The following is a 16673-nucleotide window of genomic DNA, read 5'->3' as shown; positions in this document are numbered from 1 at the left end:
GACGGGTTCCGTGTACTGGGATTTTATAATTCTCATTGGATCTGGACATCAGTAAAGCTTCGCTACTCAAAAGAATTTGGAGAGCACAATTTAAAAATGTGGAGTGATTGAATGGTGTGAAATCTCGAATGGTATAGGGTGGGTATTTATAGGGGTGAGGTGAAAATCTTACCATAATTCAATTGATATTCCTTCCCGAAGGATCGAGTGCGCTAGTACCTTCGAAGGCATTTCAAATACTACATTCTCCAATGAGCTGCAATAGCTCGTGTTCTAAGAATGTTAATACCGATGAATTAAATCGAGTTTGATTTTAAAATCAAGAGGAAGAAACTCGAAGTAATCCTTCGTGAAAAAGACTGTTATATTAGAAAACATTTTAATTTATGTAAACTGAATAACTGATAAAGAGTAGATTAGTTTTTGCATTCATAAGTTCAGTTATGGTGACAGCTGAACTGATAGATACTCTAACTGATCCAAACAATTTGAAAACAACAGTTAATCAGTTAAATACACAAGATAAGTTTATGGATGTTCGGAGACTTCAACATCTCCTACGTCACCCCTTCTACCACCTCGGGTAGGATCCACTAGAAGACTTTGATTTATACAACTACTTGTACAAACGCACTCAGCTTATGACATACCCACTGCCTAACTGAACTCTTAGTCTAGACTGAAGGCACCACCTTCCAGCCAACACTTATTTTACGTCTATGTGAGGAAGACTACATACACAAGTTTAATGTCTTTGTGCAAGACTGTATTTGAGTAGTGGTAAGAGTGTTTGTGTGTGTGAGAACTGAACAAATATATTCTCACACACTGAGGGAAATAAGCTTCTAATCTATGCTGATATGACTGTGAAGAGTTCCCTCTGGGCTGATTGCTTCTGAAAGCTGATGTGCAATGTGTGTGTCCTTTCTTTTCTCTCGTATTTGCATTGAAGCTTCTTCTTTCTGTATATTGATTCTTCACTGATCTACTCTTTATATAGGCAGAAAAACTGATCGTACAGTGAGACTCAATTATTGTATCCGTTGCATCTTGAATTCGTTTCTTGGACTTTGTGTCTCGACTTTCCGACTGCCCTTCTGAAATGTTTTGTATTTAATGCTCTGATGCAACGTCTATTAATTGTACTTTGACTGGACAATTACTTTGTACCTTTGTGTATAGCTGGAATCCCCCTAAAGAGTTTGTCTTTATTTACAACTGAAATATTCTGACCGATGCTTCAAACTAGTCAGCTGAACTGATCTTCAGTTATGCTGGTGAAATAAGTTGACTCGTCAGTTGAACTGATCAGCTGGGTTTTTTCATCAGTTGAACACTCCTTCGGCTGGCCAGGCTTCTGAGGTTCTCCTGTTGAACCACTTATCAACTGGACAATCAGCTGGACTGCTCAATTGACGTAACAGTTAGAATGATTCAGTTTGTAGCGATCAATTTAGTCCTCAGTTTGCGATATAAACAGCTCGTGACTGATCCTAGCTTCTGCACACTAAGGTAGATTATTAGTAACCCAAATTAACAAGTTTTGTTAACATCAAAATCAAGATTGAGAACTTGAAAAGGTCCAACAATCTCCCCCTTTTTGATGATTACAAAACTTGAGCAGTTAAGCGCAATATATTCAATTTAAGGGTTAATACATTCAAACATCGTTAAAATCTCCCCCTCAAGAACTGAATTAAAGAAGTTTTGAAAACCATTTAGAGATAGAGGATAAAAGAAAAACTTCCCCTCCAAAACCGAATTGAAAACCTCTTTGAAAAGTAAACAGAATTAAGAAAACACTTTTCAGTTGATGAAAAAGGAAGAATTCGTCTTAACAATTGAATTTTAAAAACTGATTGAAAAACAATTTTTTAGTTTGAGGGTAAAAGGAAAACTCCCCCACAGAGACCGAGTAAAAGCCCGTATTTGAAAAATACTTATCTAATCATTCATTCAGAGGTTATAATCATTCAAGCATCGTAGACAAGAAATCTGAAAATATCCATTCAGTTACAACGGAACTCAGCTGAATAAACATGATGTTTATTTAAATAGATTTCCTTGTATTTACATCTAAGTACATACAGCAGTTGAAAAAGAAAAATTGCTACAACAATAGCATATTTTAAACAACATCAAATATCAGTCGGTTTATGTGACAGAACTGGATATACCATCAACTAGTTGCTTGACTGCTTGAAATGCTGCATCGGTCATGAGTTCAATTTGCTAGAGAAACGAGTTAAACTGCTTTGAACTTGACCCCTGTTCTTACCCAACTGGTCGAGCAGACTCTGACTAGGCTCACGTGGAATTCAGCTGGTGATTAAATCGACCAACATCCCAACATGGATGAGTTTTGTCTGAAAAACAATTGACCTGGTAGGCTTGCAACTGAAATCTTGTTCATCGAGCAATTTAGCTGTGCATCTTTGCAGATGATTCTCAGTTCCCTGCAGGCTGATTAAAACCCCAAAGCTAAGAATTTAGAGAAATGGCTACAATGTTAGTTGCAGAACCAATCCTCTCAACTCTTTGCTAAAGAGTGACATATAAATATTTTCAAATAGTTTTGAAAATTGTATGAAATATTTTTAAATAGCTTTTAACACTATTTTAAAGTAATAAATTTTAAAACACGGTTTTTTTCAAATGTTCTTCTTAGAACATCTAGTTTTGATATCAATTGAAGGATCGAGTGTGCTAGTGCCTTCGAACGCATTTCAAACACTACATTCTCCAATGAGCTGCAATAGCTCGTGTTCTAAGAATGTTAACACCGATGAATTAAATCGAGTTTGGTTTTAAAACCAAGCGGAAGAAATTCGAAGTAATCCTTCGTGAAGAAGACTGTTATATTAGAAAACATTTTAACTTATGTAAACTGAATAACTGATAAATGGTAGATTAGTTTTTTCATTCATCAGTTCAGTTATGATGACAACTGAACTGACGGATACTCTAACTGATCCAAACAGTTTGAAAACATCAGTTAATTAGTTAAATACACAAGATATGTTTATGGATGTTCGGAGACTTCAACTGCTCCTACGTCACCCCTTCTACCACCTCGGGTAGGATCCACTAGAAGAATTTGATTTATACAACTATTTGTACAAACTCACTCAGCTTAGGACTTACCCACTGCCTAACTGAACTCCTAGTCTAGACTGAAGGCAGCACCTTCCAGCCAATACTTCTTTTACGTCTATGTGAGAAAGACTACATACACAAGTTTAACGTCTTTGTGCAAAACTGTATTTGAGTAGTTGTGAGAGTGTTTGTGTGTGTGATAACTGAACAAATATGTTCTCACACACTGAGAGAAATAAGCTTCTAATATAAGCTGATATGACTGTGAAAAGTTTCCTCTGGGCTGATTGCTTCTGAAAGCTGATGTGCAATGTGCGTGCCCTTTCTTTTTTCTCGTATTTGCGTTGAAGCTTCTTCTTTCTATATATTGAGTTTTCACTGATCTTCTCTTTATATAGGCGAGAAATTTGATCGTACAGTGAGACTCAATTATTATATCCGTTGCATCTTGAATTCGTTTCTTGGACTTTGTGTCTCGACTTTCCGACTGTTCTTCTGAAACATTTTGTCTTTAACGCTCTGATACAACGTCCATTATTGTCCTTTGACTGGACAATTACTTTGTACCTTTGTGTATAGCCGGAATCCTCATAAAGAGTTTGTCTTTGAAAAATTCTGACTGATGCTTCGAACTAGTCAGCTGAACTGATCTTCCATTGGGCTGGTGAAATCAGTTGACTCGTCAGTTGAACTGATTTCACTCTCGTTCAGTTGAACTGATCAGCTGGGTTTCTTCATCTATTGAACACTCTTTCGGCTAGCCCTGCTTCTGAGATTCTCATGCTGAACCACCTATCAACTGGACAATCAGCTGGACTGCTCAATTGACTTAACAGTTAGACTGATTCAATTTGTGCGATCGGTTGAGTCCTCAATTTGCGATGTAAACAGCTCGTGACTGATCCTAACTTCTGCACACTAAGGTATATTATTCGTAACCCAAATTAACAAGTTTTGTTAACATCAAATCAAGATTGAGAACTTGAAAAGTTCCAACACTTCCAAAATTTCGAGATACTTCTTCCATAATTTCGAGATAATTATTCCATAATTCGGGATACTTCTTCCATATATAATATCATGCCGTAATTTAAAAAACGTGTATACCATGTGTTAAAATTTGAAATTTCCTCCTGGACTGGATGGCTGAACATAGATTGTTTTCTTGTTCATAATGTATCTAGTCTATACTGAAAACTTGATAGTTTCCTTGTTGAGAAAATTGTCTTGTATGCAATATTTCCTTCCAATTAGGTTGATATATAGTCTTAATTTCGAATTTAATGTGTATCTTGCATTGGAATTCGAATTTCATGTATTTATTGGCTTGGGAAATTTTTTGCATACCATGTATTATTTAATATTTACGAGTTTATTATTATTTGACATAATTCGAAAAAATCTTATACATGTCTGTGATCAATTAATAATTACATCTCCCAAAAATATTTGGGATTTCACACATATATCATGGTATCTATAATATATTTAAGAATTTTATTTATACATCTTGCATGAGTATACATATAAAGTAAATGACATAATTAGATAAAATTATAAAATATTATTAAAATAAAGATTGTGTTTACATAAGAGTCAATAAAGTTTAAGCCACAAATTAGTTCACTTGACACATACTCTAACATAATGAGGAGAAAATGGGAGAAAGATGCTGGTCATGGGTGGTACGAGGAAGAAGACAATCGTTTCTCTCGTTTTCTGTGGTGGATTTTTCTCAATTGACCCGCAAACACTAGATTAACCAATAATTAGATTAACAAACTGCACTATTTAAAAGAAGTTACTATGGACTAAAAAGAATTTTTGTGAGGTTTTTTTTTACTCTAACGCCGCGTTTGGTACCTGTGAACCCACCTAATCACATGTTTGGTAGGAGTGATTATTTAACCAAGTATATCCCTCCTATGAATGATTATGTTATATTATGTGAGATAAAATAATCACTCCTCACCCCCTAAGATTATTTATCCCACTCTTAATCCATCCTATTTTTTCAATTTTACCCTTCTCCTAAATCCAAACTCACCATCACTTCCCTACACCGACCGCCGCCCGCTGCCCGACCGACCGCCGACCACGACGCCGACCACCGCCGTCGATCGCAGCGGCCGCCGCCGCCCACCCCCGCCGACCGTCGGCCGATTGCCGGACCGCCGCCGTCGCCGACTACCGCCACAAAACTTGAAAGACAATTTTGTCAATTCATCAAAAAATTATTATTTATCTTATTCTTAAAAATCATACCAAACATAATATTATTTTATCCTTATTTACTTCCATCATTCTTTTTATCATTTCTCTCTTAATCATTTCATTATTTAATCATCCCAATCAAATGCAACCTAATTGAATTTTAAATAGATTTATATTTGCAAATGACTCCTAAAACATGATGGAAATGATCTTAACCAAATTTGTTTTTTTTTTTTCAAAAATAAAAAAATCACTTATCAAAACTTTTGACTGATGAAATAACAAATTTTGTTTCTTGAAAAAAAAAAAAATCCAACTCTTTACTTTAATAATGAGTTGTTATTATTATTGTTATTATTATTGTTACAAAATTCTTATGAGACATTCTCTCATGTCACAGTTTCACATGTCACATTTATGAGATATATTTTCAATCAGATCAAACTAATTTTTTATGATAAAAATATTATTTTTGATTAAAACTAATAATTAAGTCGACCCATATCACGAATATAGATCCGTAAGATCACAATAAACCTACTATTTATGCATGCATGTGTGTAGAAATTTGCTTGTCGAGTAGAGTGCCACGCGGGGTAACATTATCTCCACATGATTAAAAGATCATACATGTACCATATTTTTTACAAAGAAAGAGATAAGTAATGGCTGCGAGATTATCACCTAATAATCATATAACAGTGGCTGAAAGAATTAACAGATCAATCTCAATTCCACCGTATAATTATCACTTCTTGATCAAGCGTAATCCGCAGCAAGTATGCCCGTATATGCCCAAAGCTTCAAACAAATATACCCAGCAACATTCCCAACTAATTTCGATGCAGCAGGTAATTAAATTCTTTCGAGATTTTATCAATCTGTTTGCTGAAATGGACTCACTCTTTGCTGTTTTAATTATCTAGACTATATTTGGTTAAATTTTTTAATGATTTATTTTTATAAATGAATTTTGCTAAAATAATCTGATTTTTTTAATAATTTCTTTTGGGGTTTAATTTAGTTTATTAAATCGATTGCATACATAAAATTTATGGTGATATATAAAATACACATGAATCAGTTACAAACCGTTGCTCAAACTTTTTTTTTTATTATATGTTTTATTACAATATTTTCAATCATGACCATATGTATTTACCCTATTTTTGATACCGTTTGCTCCGTGAAATGATATGATAAATGATATATAATAATAAAATAATAAATCGAATGATATGGATAACAATACCCACGGTTTTTTTAATTCTAACTAGTTACTCTGCACACGCGATGCGTGTGTGTACAGTCTTTTTTATCATTATCGATGGACTAAACTGAAATTTGATAAATTATGAAGGAACTAAATTGATATTTGAATTGTTGAAATAAAAAAATGAAAATAAAAGTATAATATTATTATCATATAAGGGTAAAGTTGAAAGAAAAATTTGGTATCTTTCTTAGATGGTTAGTATCATGTCCTCAACTTTAATAAAATATAATATATTATTATTTTGTATTATAGTTGCCCAACCACTATTATTATTATTTTTTGTATAGTAAATGAGACATTTCTGGCTTCCGAGTTAATTAAATTCTCTCATTTTGCAGTTGCCCAAAAAGAAGTTGAAATCGAGGTTAGTCACTATATCCCTGTCTGATGGGGGATGGCATGGAAAATGGAATTGCGATTATATATTTTCTTTAAGACAGCTTCTTCATCAACAAGATGTACCCGATGATGTTGATAAAGATGCTGATGTTTCCATCACTCTCTGCATAGAAAAGGTAAGTAGCATGCATGATAATGTGCAAGTGTGTATGTACTCATGCATGTATATACGTATATATGTATATATATGTGTCGGCAGCATGCTGGACTTGGGATGTCAGTGGAAGGAAGAATGAAGACATGCTTCACTAGAAAATGCTGCAATTGCTGCACCCCTTACCTTAGACAGGCAGGTATCCACTTTTGATAGACTGACTATCTGATCGAGTTTCTCGCACTCGAGCAAAAGTTATGACTTCTAAGAAAGGAAAACGTCAAATCTTTTAAACATACAACATGTCATATCTCGATGGAGATGCTATATGGGCAGTAGCATATGATGATTGATGGCGAAGTAATTGCGGCTTATATAGATCTAGCACTAACTAATTTTGATCAATACATGGATGGATATATATATAATTAAGGTATTTTTAAACAGATTGATACAGCATTTAAAGTATGGATTCTTCCATCAAGAAGCAGCAGCAAGCAGTCCGATGATGATCATCAACTGCTCCCCGATATTGGTGGCGATGATACTTCATTAAGTCCCCTAAACTCCATCTAGTTAACTCTTGATAATTTCAGTAAACTAGCACACTCTATCTTATTGTCATTTCATTTCATTTGCAGGTCATTTACGTGAAACCTGGATGTGAAGCTGACCTTGATTCCCTCATACAGGATACCATCTGCCTCGCGACATCTATCAGAGTAATTTTTCATCACATGAAACCAAGTACTATATTGCGTCAAACAAATGAGGACTGAGGACATGATCATGTGTGTATGTTATGCAGGAGACTTGCTCAGAAGTTTGTGAGAATTCGGAACCTAAATTGCACCGTGAGTATCATTAACTATGCAGCAGCTAGTTCATGATCTCGAAACATGCTCCTAGTATGTATAGCATATAAACTAATGAAATTTGAACGGATGCAGATTTAGGCGCACAGAACGCGGCCTCCATTGACAAAAGATGGTATAAACTATTAGAGCTAAAGAATACTATCTCCTGAAAAAAAAAAGTTATGTTAATGTGCACAGGATGACTTTGATTTGTATCAGACCACACATTGTGTTAGCTAAGATCACCTCATGTCTCTTTTTGTAAAGTTGTGATACTGCAAGTAAGCCCCAATTCTGAAGAGCCATGTGTCACATCAGGTGATCAGAAACTATGTTATAACATTAATTAAGATTCATAAAATCGCTCAACTAATTGAGATAAAACCATGATCACTTCAACAACTAAAACCATTGATTTTCATGGCAACATACATGACTAATCAAACCAGTGTAGCAGAGTAGGTACATACATGATTAGAGTTCAGTCATCAATATAGTACAATTTTTTTCAAGCACAATTATTACTCACTAGACAATCTGTTTCTTTATGACACCATGAGAAACTACCAAAACCGACTAGCAAACATGGCAATTTCCAACCACGAAGTGGCATAGAGCATATCATCATGTTGGATTGGGACCTTGGAACCATTATTAAGATTGGCAGAGCGGCCTTGCAGCCAAAAAGGTGTGTATGGAGGAAGAAAGTAGATTCATTCACACTCCATAGTCCAGATTGAACCTAAATCATATTTTATCAACGAGGTACCTCCCCAAATAATCGATGGGCTTAGAGGAGATGTCATTTTCTGTCCTCCTGCGCTTGATTTTAATGCGGGCAAGATAATCAGCAGCAATCCAAGCAAAACTCAACATCACGGTCTTTCCAGTATCATCCACCACTTGTAACTCCTTACTCTTTTTAACCCATCTTTTGTGATATGTAACCTGATACCAAGCAGATGCCTTCTTTTCATACATAGCATTTTTTTCATCATCAGAAAGATGATCAAAATTCGGGTCAACCGTCGTCTCGAAAACTTTCCTGAATTCCTTCCTCAAAGTGCTGTACGCATGCTTAAGTCTTTCCTTCAATTCCCCTTGTTTCTTACCACTGTACTTTGGCATGGACCATATGTGACCGGTAACAACCTCTTCTTCTCGGTTTACTTTGTACTGACCTAAAAGACCAGCCAACTGACTGTCGTACAAACACTTACAGTTCCATGCGTCAGCGATAAAACTTTCAAAACCTTGGATCTCAAGGTCCTGGTCATAGGGAATGTTGTTTTCCGATGCAGATGACGGTTCAGAAGGGCCTATGCTATCTTTATCGTAAAAATCTTTAATCCTGCGGTACAGTTTACCTAAAATCTTTTTGGAATCATAAGAATGGAATGGCTCTTTCCCCATAAAATCAGGATACATTTTTGGCTTAAGTTCAGCTGGCATAGTCACTATTTTTCCCGTTTTCGGGAAATCCACAGCAGTAGCGGCAAGCTCAGCCAATTTGATGCACTTCTCATCCAAGGCACCAAGTTCGCAAATATCTGCATGAACGACATGAGCATTGCAGATCGCACCTAGACTTTCGTTCACCATGTTCTTCGTGAAGAAATCGATTATGTCCTGGATAAAAGGCAAATGAAGCTAAAATCATCAACATGAGTATGGAATAGCTGACATTAATAATTATATCCCCCACAGCATATTCAGATACGCAGATGGTACTGTCTAAGAAAAAAATGATTGACAAAATTTATAGATATACGCAGATGGTACTGTGTAAGAAAAAAAAATTCAAAACTAGTCACGTCAAAAATAAAAGAAAAGAAGGCATGTATACCGAATGTTTCACGTCACGTGGCAATTCTTTCACTTCTCCGGGTGCATACTCCATTGCAGGTGAGCTTCTCTTACTTGGAGGAATGAGATTCTTGTCCCAACCAACAAAATACAAATCCCCATCAAGATCACTCCCCGATGCTTCATCGGTATGAGGTCTATCTCCCAGTTGAGGGAAGACAAGACAATCATACAAATGACGCAATTCTGGAACATCAATTGCCTCCAGAATCCTTACATCTCCGGGATGGAGACAAGGGTTCTTTGCAATTGCAACGATGCCCGTGATCACTTGTAACTTCTTTTTAGAATTAGAAAACTGGACTCCGTGCTTCACGAAACAATCTTCTAATGATGGGTTGGAGACTTGGATGAAGCATTGTCCCTGTTCAACTAAACCAAGTTCATCAAGACAGCCCATCAACCACCTTCCGGAAGAAACAAAAATTCTTGCTTTTTCCCTGAGGTCCCCCAACTGGGCAGCTCTGATGCTAGTTAGCATCCCTTGCAAATGAGGTTCAGTTTTAGGCTTGAAACCAGCAGCTAACATAATTGCAGATGTGTTTCCTTGATCAGTACACGAAGAAGTAACTACGTCAAAAGCCATGTCTATGTCTTCAAGCATCTGATCAAGTCTTGAAACCATAGTTTCTTGCATGTTCCAGAATACATTATCTTCAACATTCAGAGCAGAAAGTAGTGTGACTATCTGTCGGTTCAGAAAACCAGGCTGGAACCTAGTCCAAGAACAGATTTCAAGCATGGTGTGATTCGACTCAAATTTCTTCATGCTAGGTCTGAGATATAAGGATTTCCCATCAGGTTTTGCAGGCCAACATGCAACAACACCTTTGTAACCTGCATACCTGATTTGATATGCGCACGGAGGGTTCACAGTCAACTGAAGTTTCTCCGCGACATCCATTGCAAGATCATCTGATATCATTCCAATACCATCAGAGAAAACATAACCATTTCTTTTAATATCAACAATAGATGACTCAACTTTGCTTGATGGAACTTCCACTGTAGCATAAGTTGAAGAGAAGCATTGCCCCATTCTGGCGGCACATTTTGCAACATTCCGGTTAGTAAACCTTCCCATCCATTTCTTAATGTCGGTAACCCGAACCCCGGTATCTTCGTCTTCTGCAAAAAACCAGGCTGACCGGTCTCGCAACTGATTCGCCGAAAATGCCAGAAAACAGTATTTCCGACCACACAAATAGAACCCTTGGACTAAAATATCCTTCACCCTTTTGAACATTGTGGTTCTTTGTTGGCTGGAATTTGAGGTAATGTCCCTAACTATAGAAGCGGCATAGTAACTGAGAACATTTTTATTAAGGGTCTGCATTGCTTCATCCATAAAAGAGACTCGTAAGAATCGGTCTGCTATATTTCTGTACTTCCTCAATACTCTGTTCGACAGTTCTACTTCTGGGGGAAGACAGTAAGCTGTGCTTGGAGTTATGATCAGTCTTCGAACTTCAACAATATCGTCCATTTCATGTGGCCTTTCAAGGAGCTTGGGGTTCTTCAACAGCCATATATGAACCAATTCCAGGCCCTTGGAAGCATCATCAAGGGGGCGCTTATACGAACACATGTGCTTCAGAGAAATTATATTGAAGTCCTCTGGTTGCCTTCTCAAAAGATCAAAAAAATTTTGGGTCATTTGGTGTTGGTTGATGATGAATTTGTGCATAACAGCATTCACCAAAAAAAGAACCTTGAAGGATAGACCTTCCTTGAAATGTAAAGAGAAAAATGGATCTGCCATGGGAACCCCAAAATCAGGTTCATCCTGAATTCGAAGTTGCTTCCTCGGACTCTCCTCTAGAACTGGTATCCTGCGTTTTTGCAGATAATCCAAGGCCTTCGATAGGCTTGGGCCGTTTCTGGGGCGAACTGAAATCCGATAAGTGTTGCACCTACCGATTGCCCCACTAGGTGTGAAGTCTGTGGTTCGGATCCATGGATCGTCATCATCCAATAGATCAAAAGGGACTGATTCTTCAATATCATCATCTGCAGTTCTATAGAAAATTACGGGTGCTGAAGCTAGCTGCAACAAAATTATCAAAGAAGAGAAATCTCTGAACTGCCTTATCTCTTTGACTTCTCTGGGCAAGAATTCAATTTTGAAATTACACTTCACCACAGAATGTCTGGCTTCACCTTTGACGGTGAAAGCAGTATCCCTAGTGAATAATACTTTGCACGTCCCACTGAAAGGATCCACCAAAAAATCAACCCCAGTACTAGGCCCCCTCCAACCCACAATGAACTCATCTCTGCTCCTCAACAATCCAATCTCAAGATTCACATCCGATAACTTTAATGGAGTAGTAGTTCTTCTCCTCTCATTCAACCTATGAGGATTTTCCGCCCCCAAACTAACCTTCAAAAGTTTACTTCCCAGTACAAGCTTCCCATTAGCTGCAGCATCAAGGGCGGCTTTTGCTGAATGTGAAACAGCAAAGTGCACAAATGCATGGGGTTCAACCTTTACATAGCCATTCTTATTCTGTACATTCTTGGCATCAATCTCATAATTGGGATATGACTCTGGTGGAGTGGAGGAAGTCTTCAACCGGCACCTCCACACTAATCCAATGTTATCTTCGAAGTAATCCAGAAGCATTTTAGCAGTGACATAGTTTTCCAGCCCACCAACACTAATTTGAGTAACAATCATCTCTTTATCCAAATTCCCAGATTCCATGGCTTTTATTGAGGCGGTCAGATACTTTGTTACTAAAAATCTGCAGGTAAAAAAAAGAGAGAAAATAAACCACCACTCCCAGGATTGAAACAAAAGAAAACGAGTTCACGACATATGTAGAAGATCAGCAGCATTATTCTCAATACACAGAAGAAACATGAAACAACAACACGCACACACACCAAAATTCAACTCCCCTGTTACAAACTAACAACATATCTGCTCTACTTGAATAACTGATAAAATTCAACCCCTTTACTGATCAGCCATCTCCTATAAATTTTTTCATCGTAAAAACTTAACAATCGATAAATCAAGCAATGCAGAGCACAAGATTCAAACATCAGGCAAAAAGGAAAAATTGCAAAAATTAGTCAGAACCCAGAAAGAAGAAAGAGTCTTCAGCCGTATGTATTATAACAGATCGCTTCCCTGCTCTGGAGGAAGATTTCCGGGTAGATGCAAGTTTCAATTTTTTTTTTCTTTTTTTTTGAAGCACAGATTTTCGATCTTCCGCAGGCGTAGACCGTGAAACGGATGACTTCAAGTGGAAGTCTTCCAAGTTGGAAAGGAGGAAGCATCCATTGCTAAATAATTAATACGAATTTATTTTGGATTTAAAAAAATATTTCGATTTAAAATAAAAATTATTTAAATTTTTATATGTAAAATATTGATTGATTTGATAAGATTTTTAAAACAAAAAATAATAATTATAGAATTAAATATTTTGTGTCATATAAAATAATTACTCTAATAATTTAAGTGAGAACGTGATTTATTTTAAATTTTTTTTAACGCGCTATTATAGAATAGAGGCAATATAATTTAATTTTTTTATATATATCAATCGATTTAAAATACTATAAATAAACAATTTTGACAAAACACAGACCAGTTGTTGGTTATTAAAATATACTTGGTCACACTCATTGTATGATACAAAGCACTCAAGATTAGTCATTCTTTGTTGAATGATTAAAGATTCTCAGGTGTGAACTATGAATTAAACTTGTAATTTAATTCGAATTTCAGGGAAATATATTATAAGTAAGTAATGGAAGAGCCTTTTTGTTTTGTTTGTTTCCGCTCGGAATGTTGTAAAATAAAGGATTCGTACGGGAAGCATGGCTTTTTACAAAATTATGCAATAAAGATAACAATGATAATGGGTTACTGGGTCATTTTTGTTTTCTTTATTTTGAAAAGAATATTTTATTTTTTAAAATTATTTTTTCTTATTGATAATATTGGAATATTTTTGTTTTTTTTTTTTTGGACTAATGAGATTTGTTAGAATTTTGATATTTATGATAAGATCTTTGGATATTATACTATTTTTCAAATGCGTTTATTTCTTAATTAAATTATTGTTTCCATATTTGTGTAGGAGTCTACACAAGGAAGAAAATATAGGGTAAAGAAGTCTATCAATAAGATATCATTGCTGCTACGTGCGTGTGATTTTCTGGAGTTGAAGGATAGCAGGGAAACGCTGTAGGAAGAGAAATGAATTAAATCGGAGAATTAATAAAGAGCTCAAGTCGAGGCGTATTATTATGTTATCGTGAAGTGTTGGAGACATTCAAAGACAACACTGGTGTAAACTGTTGGTTGAAGAGTTATTTGTGGCTCCGGGTATAGAGCCCAAAAATCAGTACACGTAAACTCATGCATTTATTAAATTGTTAAATTACTTATTTAATTTTAAAATGCTTTTAACGATACATGATTTACGATTTGCATTATTTTAAATTATTACATGTTTCTTTGGTGCACGTTGAAGCGTTTTTTTGAGTTTTATGTTTCAGACGAATATTCGATACATGATCGGGAAAATCGACCGGAGACGATTTAGGCGATGTCTGAAAATGTGGTATTTTATTTCAAGTCAAAAAAATTGATATTTTTAAATGATTTATGAAATTTAAGCCTTTTAAAAAAAACCTAATTTAATTCATTAGGTGAGTTTAAGATTTTAAGTTTTTCTAAAATACTAATTTGTTTAGTTGTGATTTTTAAATCTTAGAAGTTTAACACTTGTGTAGTTATTTAAATTAGGGGTGTTAATTGGTTATTAATATTTTTAATTAACTAATTATCCCCTAGTTATCTCCCTAATCTCTACACACACTCTTGCATGCCACACACACACTCAGCACACACTCACACACACATTTTTGTGCTCTCTCTCTTTTGATAAAAAAAACTAGGGTTACTGAAACTCCTTCGGCAGCCACCCTCTCAACCCCTTTCCCTTGCAAATTTTTGGAGTTTCACGTCCCTTTTTCGAGCAAGAATTATGTAGCAAGTGTTCCTCCGTTATCTCCCGCAATCCAACGCGTCCGTATTTGTTATCTTCGAGCGTTTAGACGCAAAGGCATGTATATTCTTTTACTTTCTGCATCGATCTTGTCGTAGTAAGTATTTTGATGCTTATTGTGTGCACAAATCCATGTATGTTATGTAAAAGTTTGAGCTATGATGTTGAAACTATTTTTGGAACGATTTTTAGATCTTAAAAACCGAATCTGTTGTACTTTCGAGTCTTGTGAATTTTCGGTCAGTTTTCTGGAAAAAGTTTAAAAATACAAAACGTAGTACTTTTGTTAGCTTCGATTTGACAGTAAATTCGTAATTTTCGGACAAGAAACGAGTGAGTTATGATCATTCTCGTGTGACTGCTCAACTGTGTTGGTTTTCAAAATTTTTCGCGCAGAACGGCGCTCGAGCGCGAGATTTTACCGCTCAAGCGCCAGGCCTTCTGGACAGGCACGCTCGAGTGGTAAGAAGTTACCACCCGAGCGCCAAGCTTTCTGAAAAAAAATTTAAATTTTTGTCTTGAGCAGGTATACATAATGTATTAGTATGTTCGACGTTCAAAGAAAATGTTTTATGTTTTTGACGTAAGCGAATTGTTTTGGGACCAATTATGAACGAGTTTGAAAGCCGGAGAACGTATCCGGAGACCTCTCCACTCCGGTAAAGCATGACCGGGTTATGATCAGGATTGAGAAGCGGTAATGCATGACCAGGGACCAATTCACCCGACAAAGCATGACCGGGGATCTTATGTATGTGGCAGTGGACGTCCCTACCAGCCCAGTACTGTGGTTTAGTCTGATCAGGTGCAATATGTATGGGTCACTTGTGTAACGCCCCGAAAATTTAGAGTCCACGCGAACCACATGCATGCAATTATTAAATTCCTTGTATATTTCAATTAAATGATTTAATTGCATTAATTAATTATATGGTGCATATTTACATGTTTAAAATATATTTTTCTACATAGTTGCATTAAAATGTATTTTTAAAGGTTATTCTAGTTGCGATCGAAGAACGGAGACCGAGGGCTGAAAAAACGTAAAATGTTTTTATTAAATAATTGTTTTTAATTATTTAAAATATGAATGTGGGTTTTTCTTATTTATGAAAATAAGGGGTTTTGAGGTGATTTTATACGCCGGGACGTAAATTTTATCGGTGTTGGTTTTTCAACAAAAATAAGAACTTTTTGGCAACCCGTCTATTAAATTCACAAACTTATTTTACTAAAACTATTTTAATGTTTTAATTAAATCCTAATTAAGACTAATGAGCCTAAATTGTTGGCTTAATAGGCCTAAAGCCTTGTTAGTGATTAATTAGTATATATTATACGTAAAACCCTCCCCACACCATCACTTTTTACACGCCTCTTTTCTGAAAAACTCACCTTATCACACGGCACACACCATCATCAATATGAAGAGGAAAAATCGAGAAAGCTCAAGGAAATTCAAGCCAAGGTCTTACCCCGTTCTTCGTCATCGTCAACGATTAATCGTGCGTTAAAAACGCAAAGGCACGCCTATTCTTTCCTTCAAAAATATCATCACACCATAGTATTTGTTTATGCATGATTTTTAAGAAAAAACATAGCACACAAGTTAATTTTTCGTAACCACATGCTTGTGTTCTAAATTGATGTGTTTTTAATTTCCAAAATCATGTTTTATATGTGTAAAAGGGGCTGCCATGATCAGGACATGTTTAGACATTGTTTTACATGAGTTTAGAGTCCTAGAATCAGCCACAAGCCACTGCACGAACAGAACACTCAAAGCTGGAAGCTAGGTTGCTGTCATATGGAGTCTAGGTTCATTTTTGTTTTTTCATGGT

At 35.9% G+C, this 16673-nt stretch overlaps 2 protein-coding genes across 3 annotated transcripts; one reads left to right on the top strand and one right to left on the bottom strand.

Annotated features, from left to right (window-relative positions):
• The first annotated feature begins 5875 nt into the window (after nucleotides 1-5875).
• On the top strand, nucleotides 5876-8248 carry LOC142555062 (large ribosomal RNA subunit accumulation protein YCED homolog 2, chloroplastic). Its single transcript, XM_075665712.1, has 7 exons — nucleotides 5876-6161; nucleotides 6925-7101; nucleotides 7185-7274; nucleotides 7527-7630; nucleotides 7720-7801; nucleotides 7888-7933; nucleotides 8030-8248. The coding sequence occupies exons 1-7, from the start codon at nucleotides 5976-5978 to the stop codon at nucleotides 8104-8106; spliced, it is 762 nt and encodes a 253-aa protein (XP_075521827.1). The 5' UTR covers nucleotides 5876-5975; the 3' UTR covers nucleotides 8107-8248.
• Nucleotides 8249-8309: 61 nt separating this feature from the next.
• LOC142555061 (RNA-dependent RNA polymerase 6) lies at nucleotides 8310-13087 on the bottom strand. Of its 2 annotated transcripts, XM_075665711.1 has the most exons (3): nucleotides 12891-13087; nucleotides 9783-12549; nucleotides 8310-9565 (listed from the first exon to the last, which is right to left on the bottom strand). In XM_075665711.1, exons 2-3 carry the CDS (start codon nucleotides 12507-12509, stop codon nucleotides 8684-8686), a joined length of 3609 nt encoding a protein of 1202 aa, XP_075521826.1. In that variant the 5' UTR covers nucleotides 12510-12549; nucleotides 12891-13087; the 3' UTR covers nucleotides 8310-8683. The 2 variants fall into 2 exon arrangements, with proteins under 2 accessions (XP_075521826.1, XP_075521825.1); XM_075665710.1 differs by having other exon boundaries at nucleotides 9783-13087.
• Nucleotides 13088-16673: the final 3586 nt, after the last annotated feature.

This window comes from Primulina tabacum, chromosome 9, assembly GCF_025594145.1.
Source record: "Primulina tabacum isolate GXHZ01 chromosome 9, ASM2559414v2, whole genome shotgun sequence".
NCBI classification, from domain to species: domain Eukaryota; kingdom Viridiplantae; phylum Streptophyta; class Magnoliopsida; order Lamiales; family Gesneriaceae; genus Primulina; species Primulina tabacum.
The sequence above is the reverse complement of the archived record's forward strand: the minus strand, read 5'-3'. Positions and strand labels throughout refer to the sequence as shown.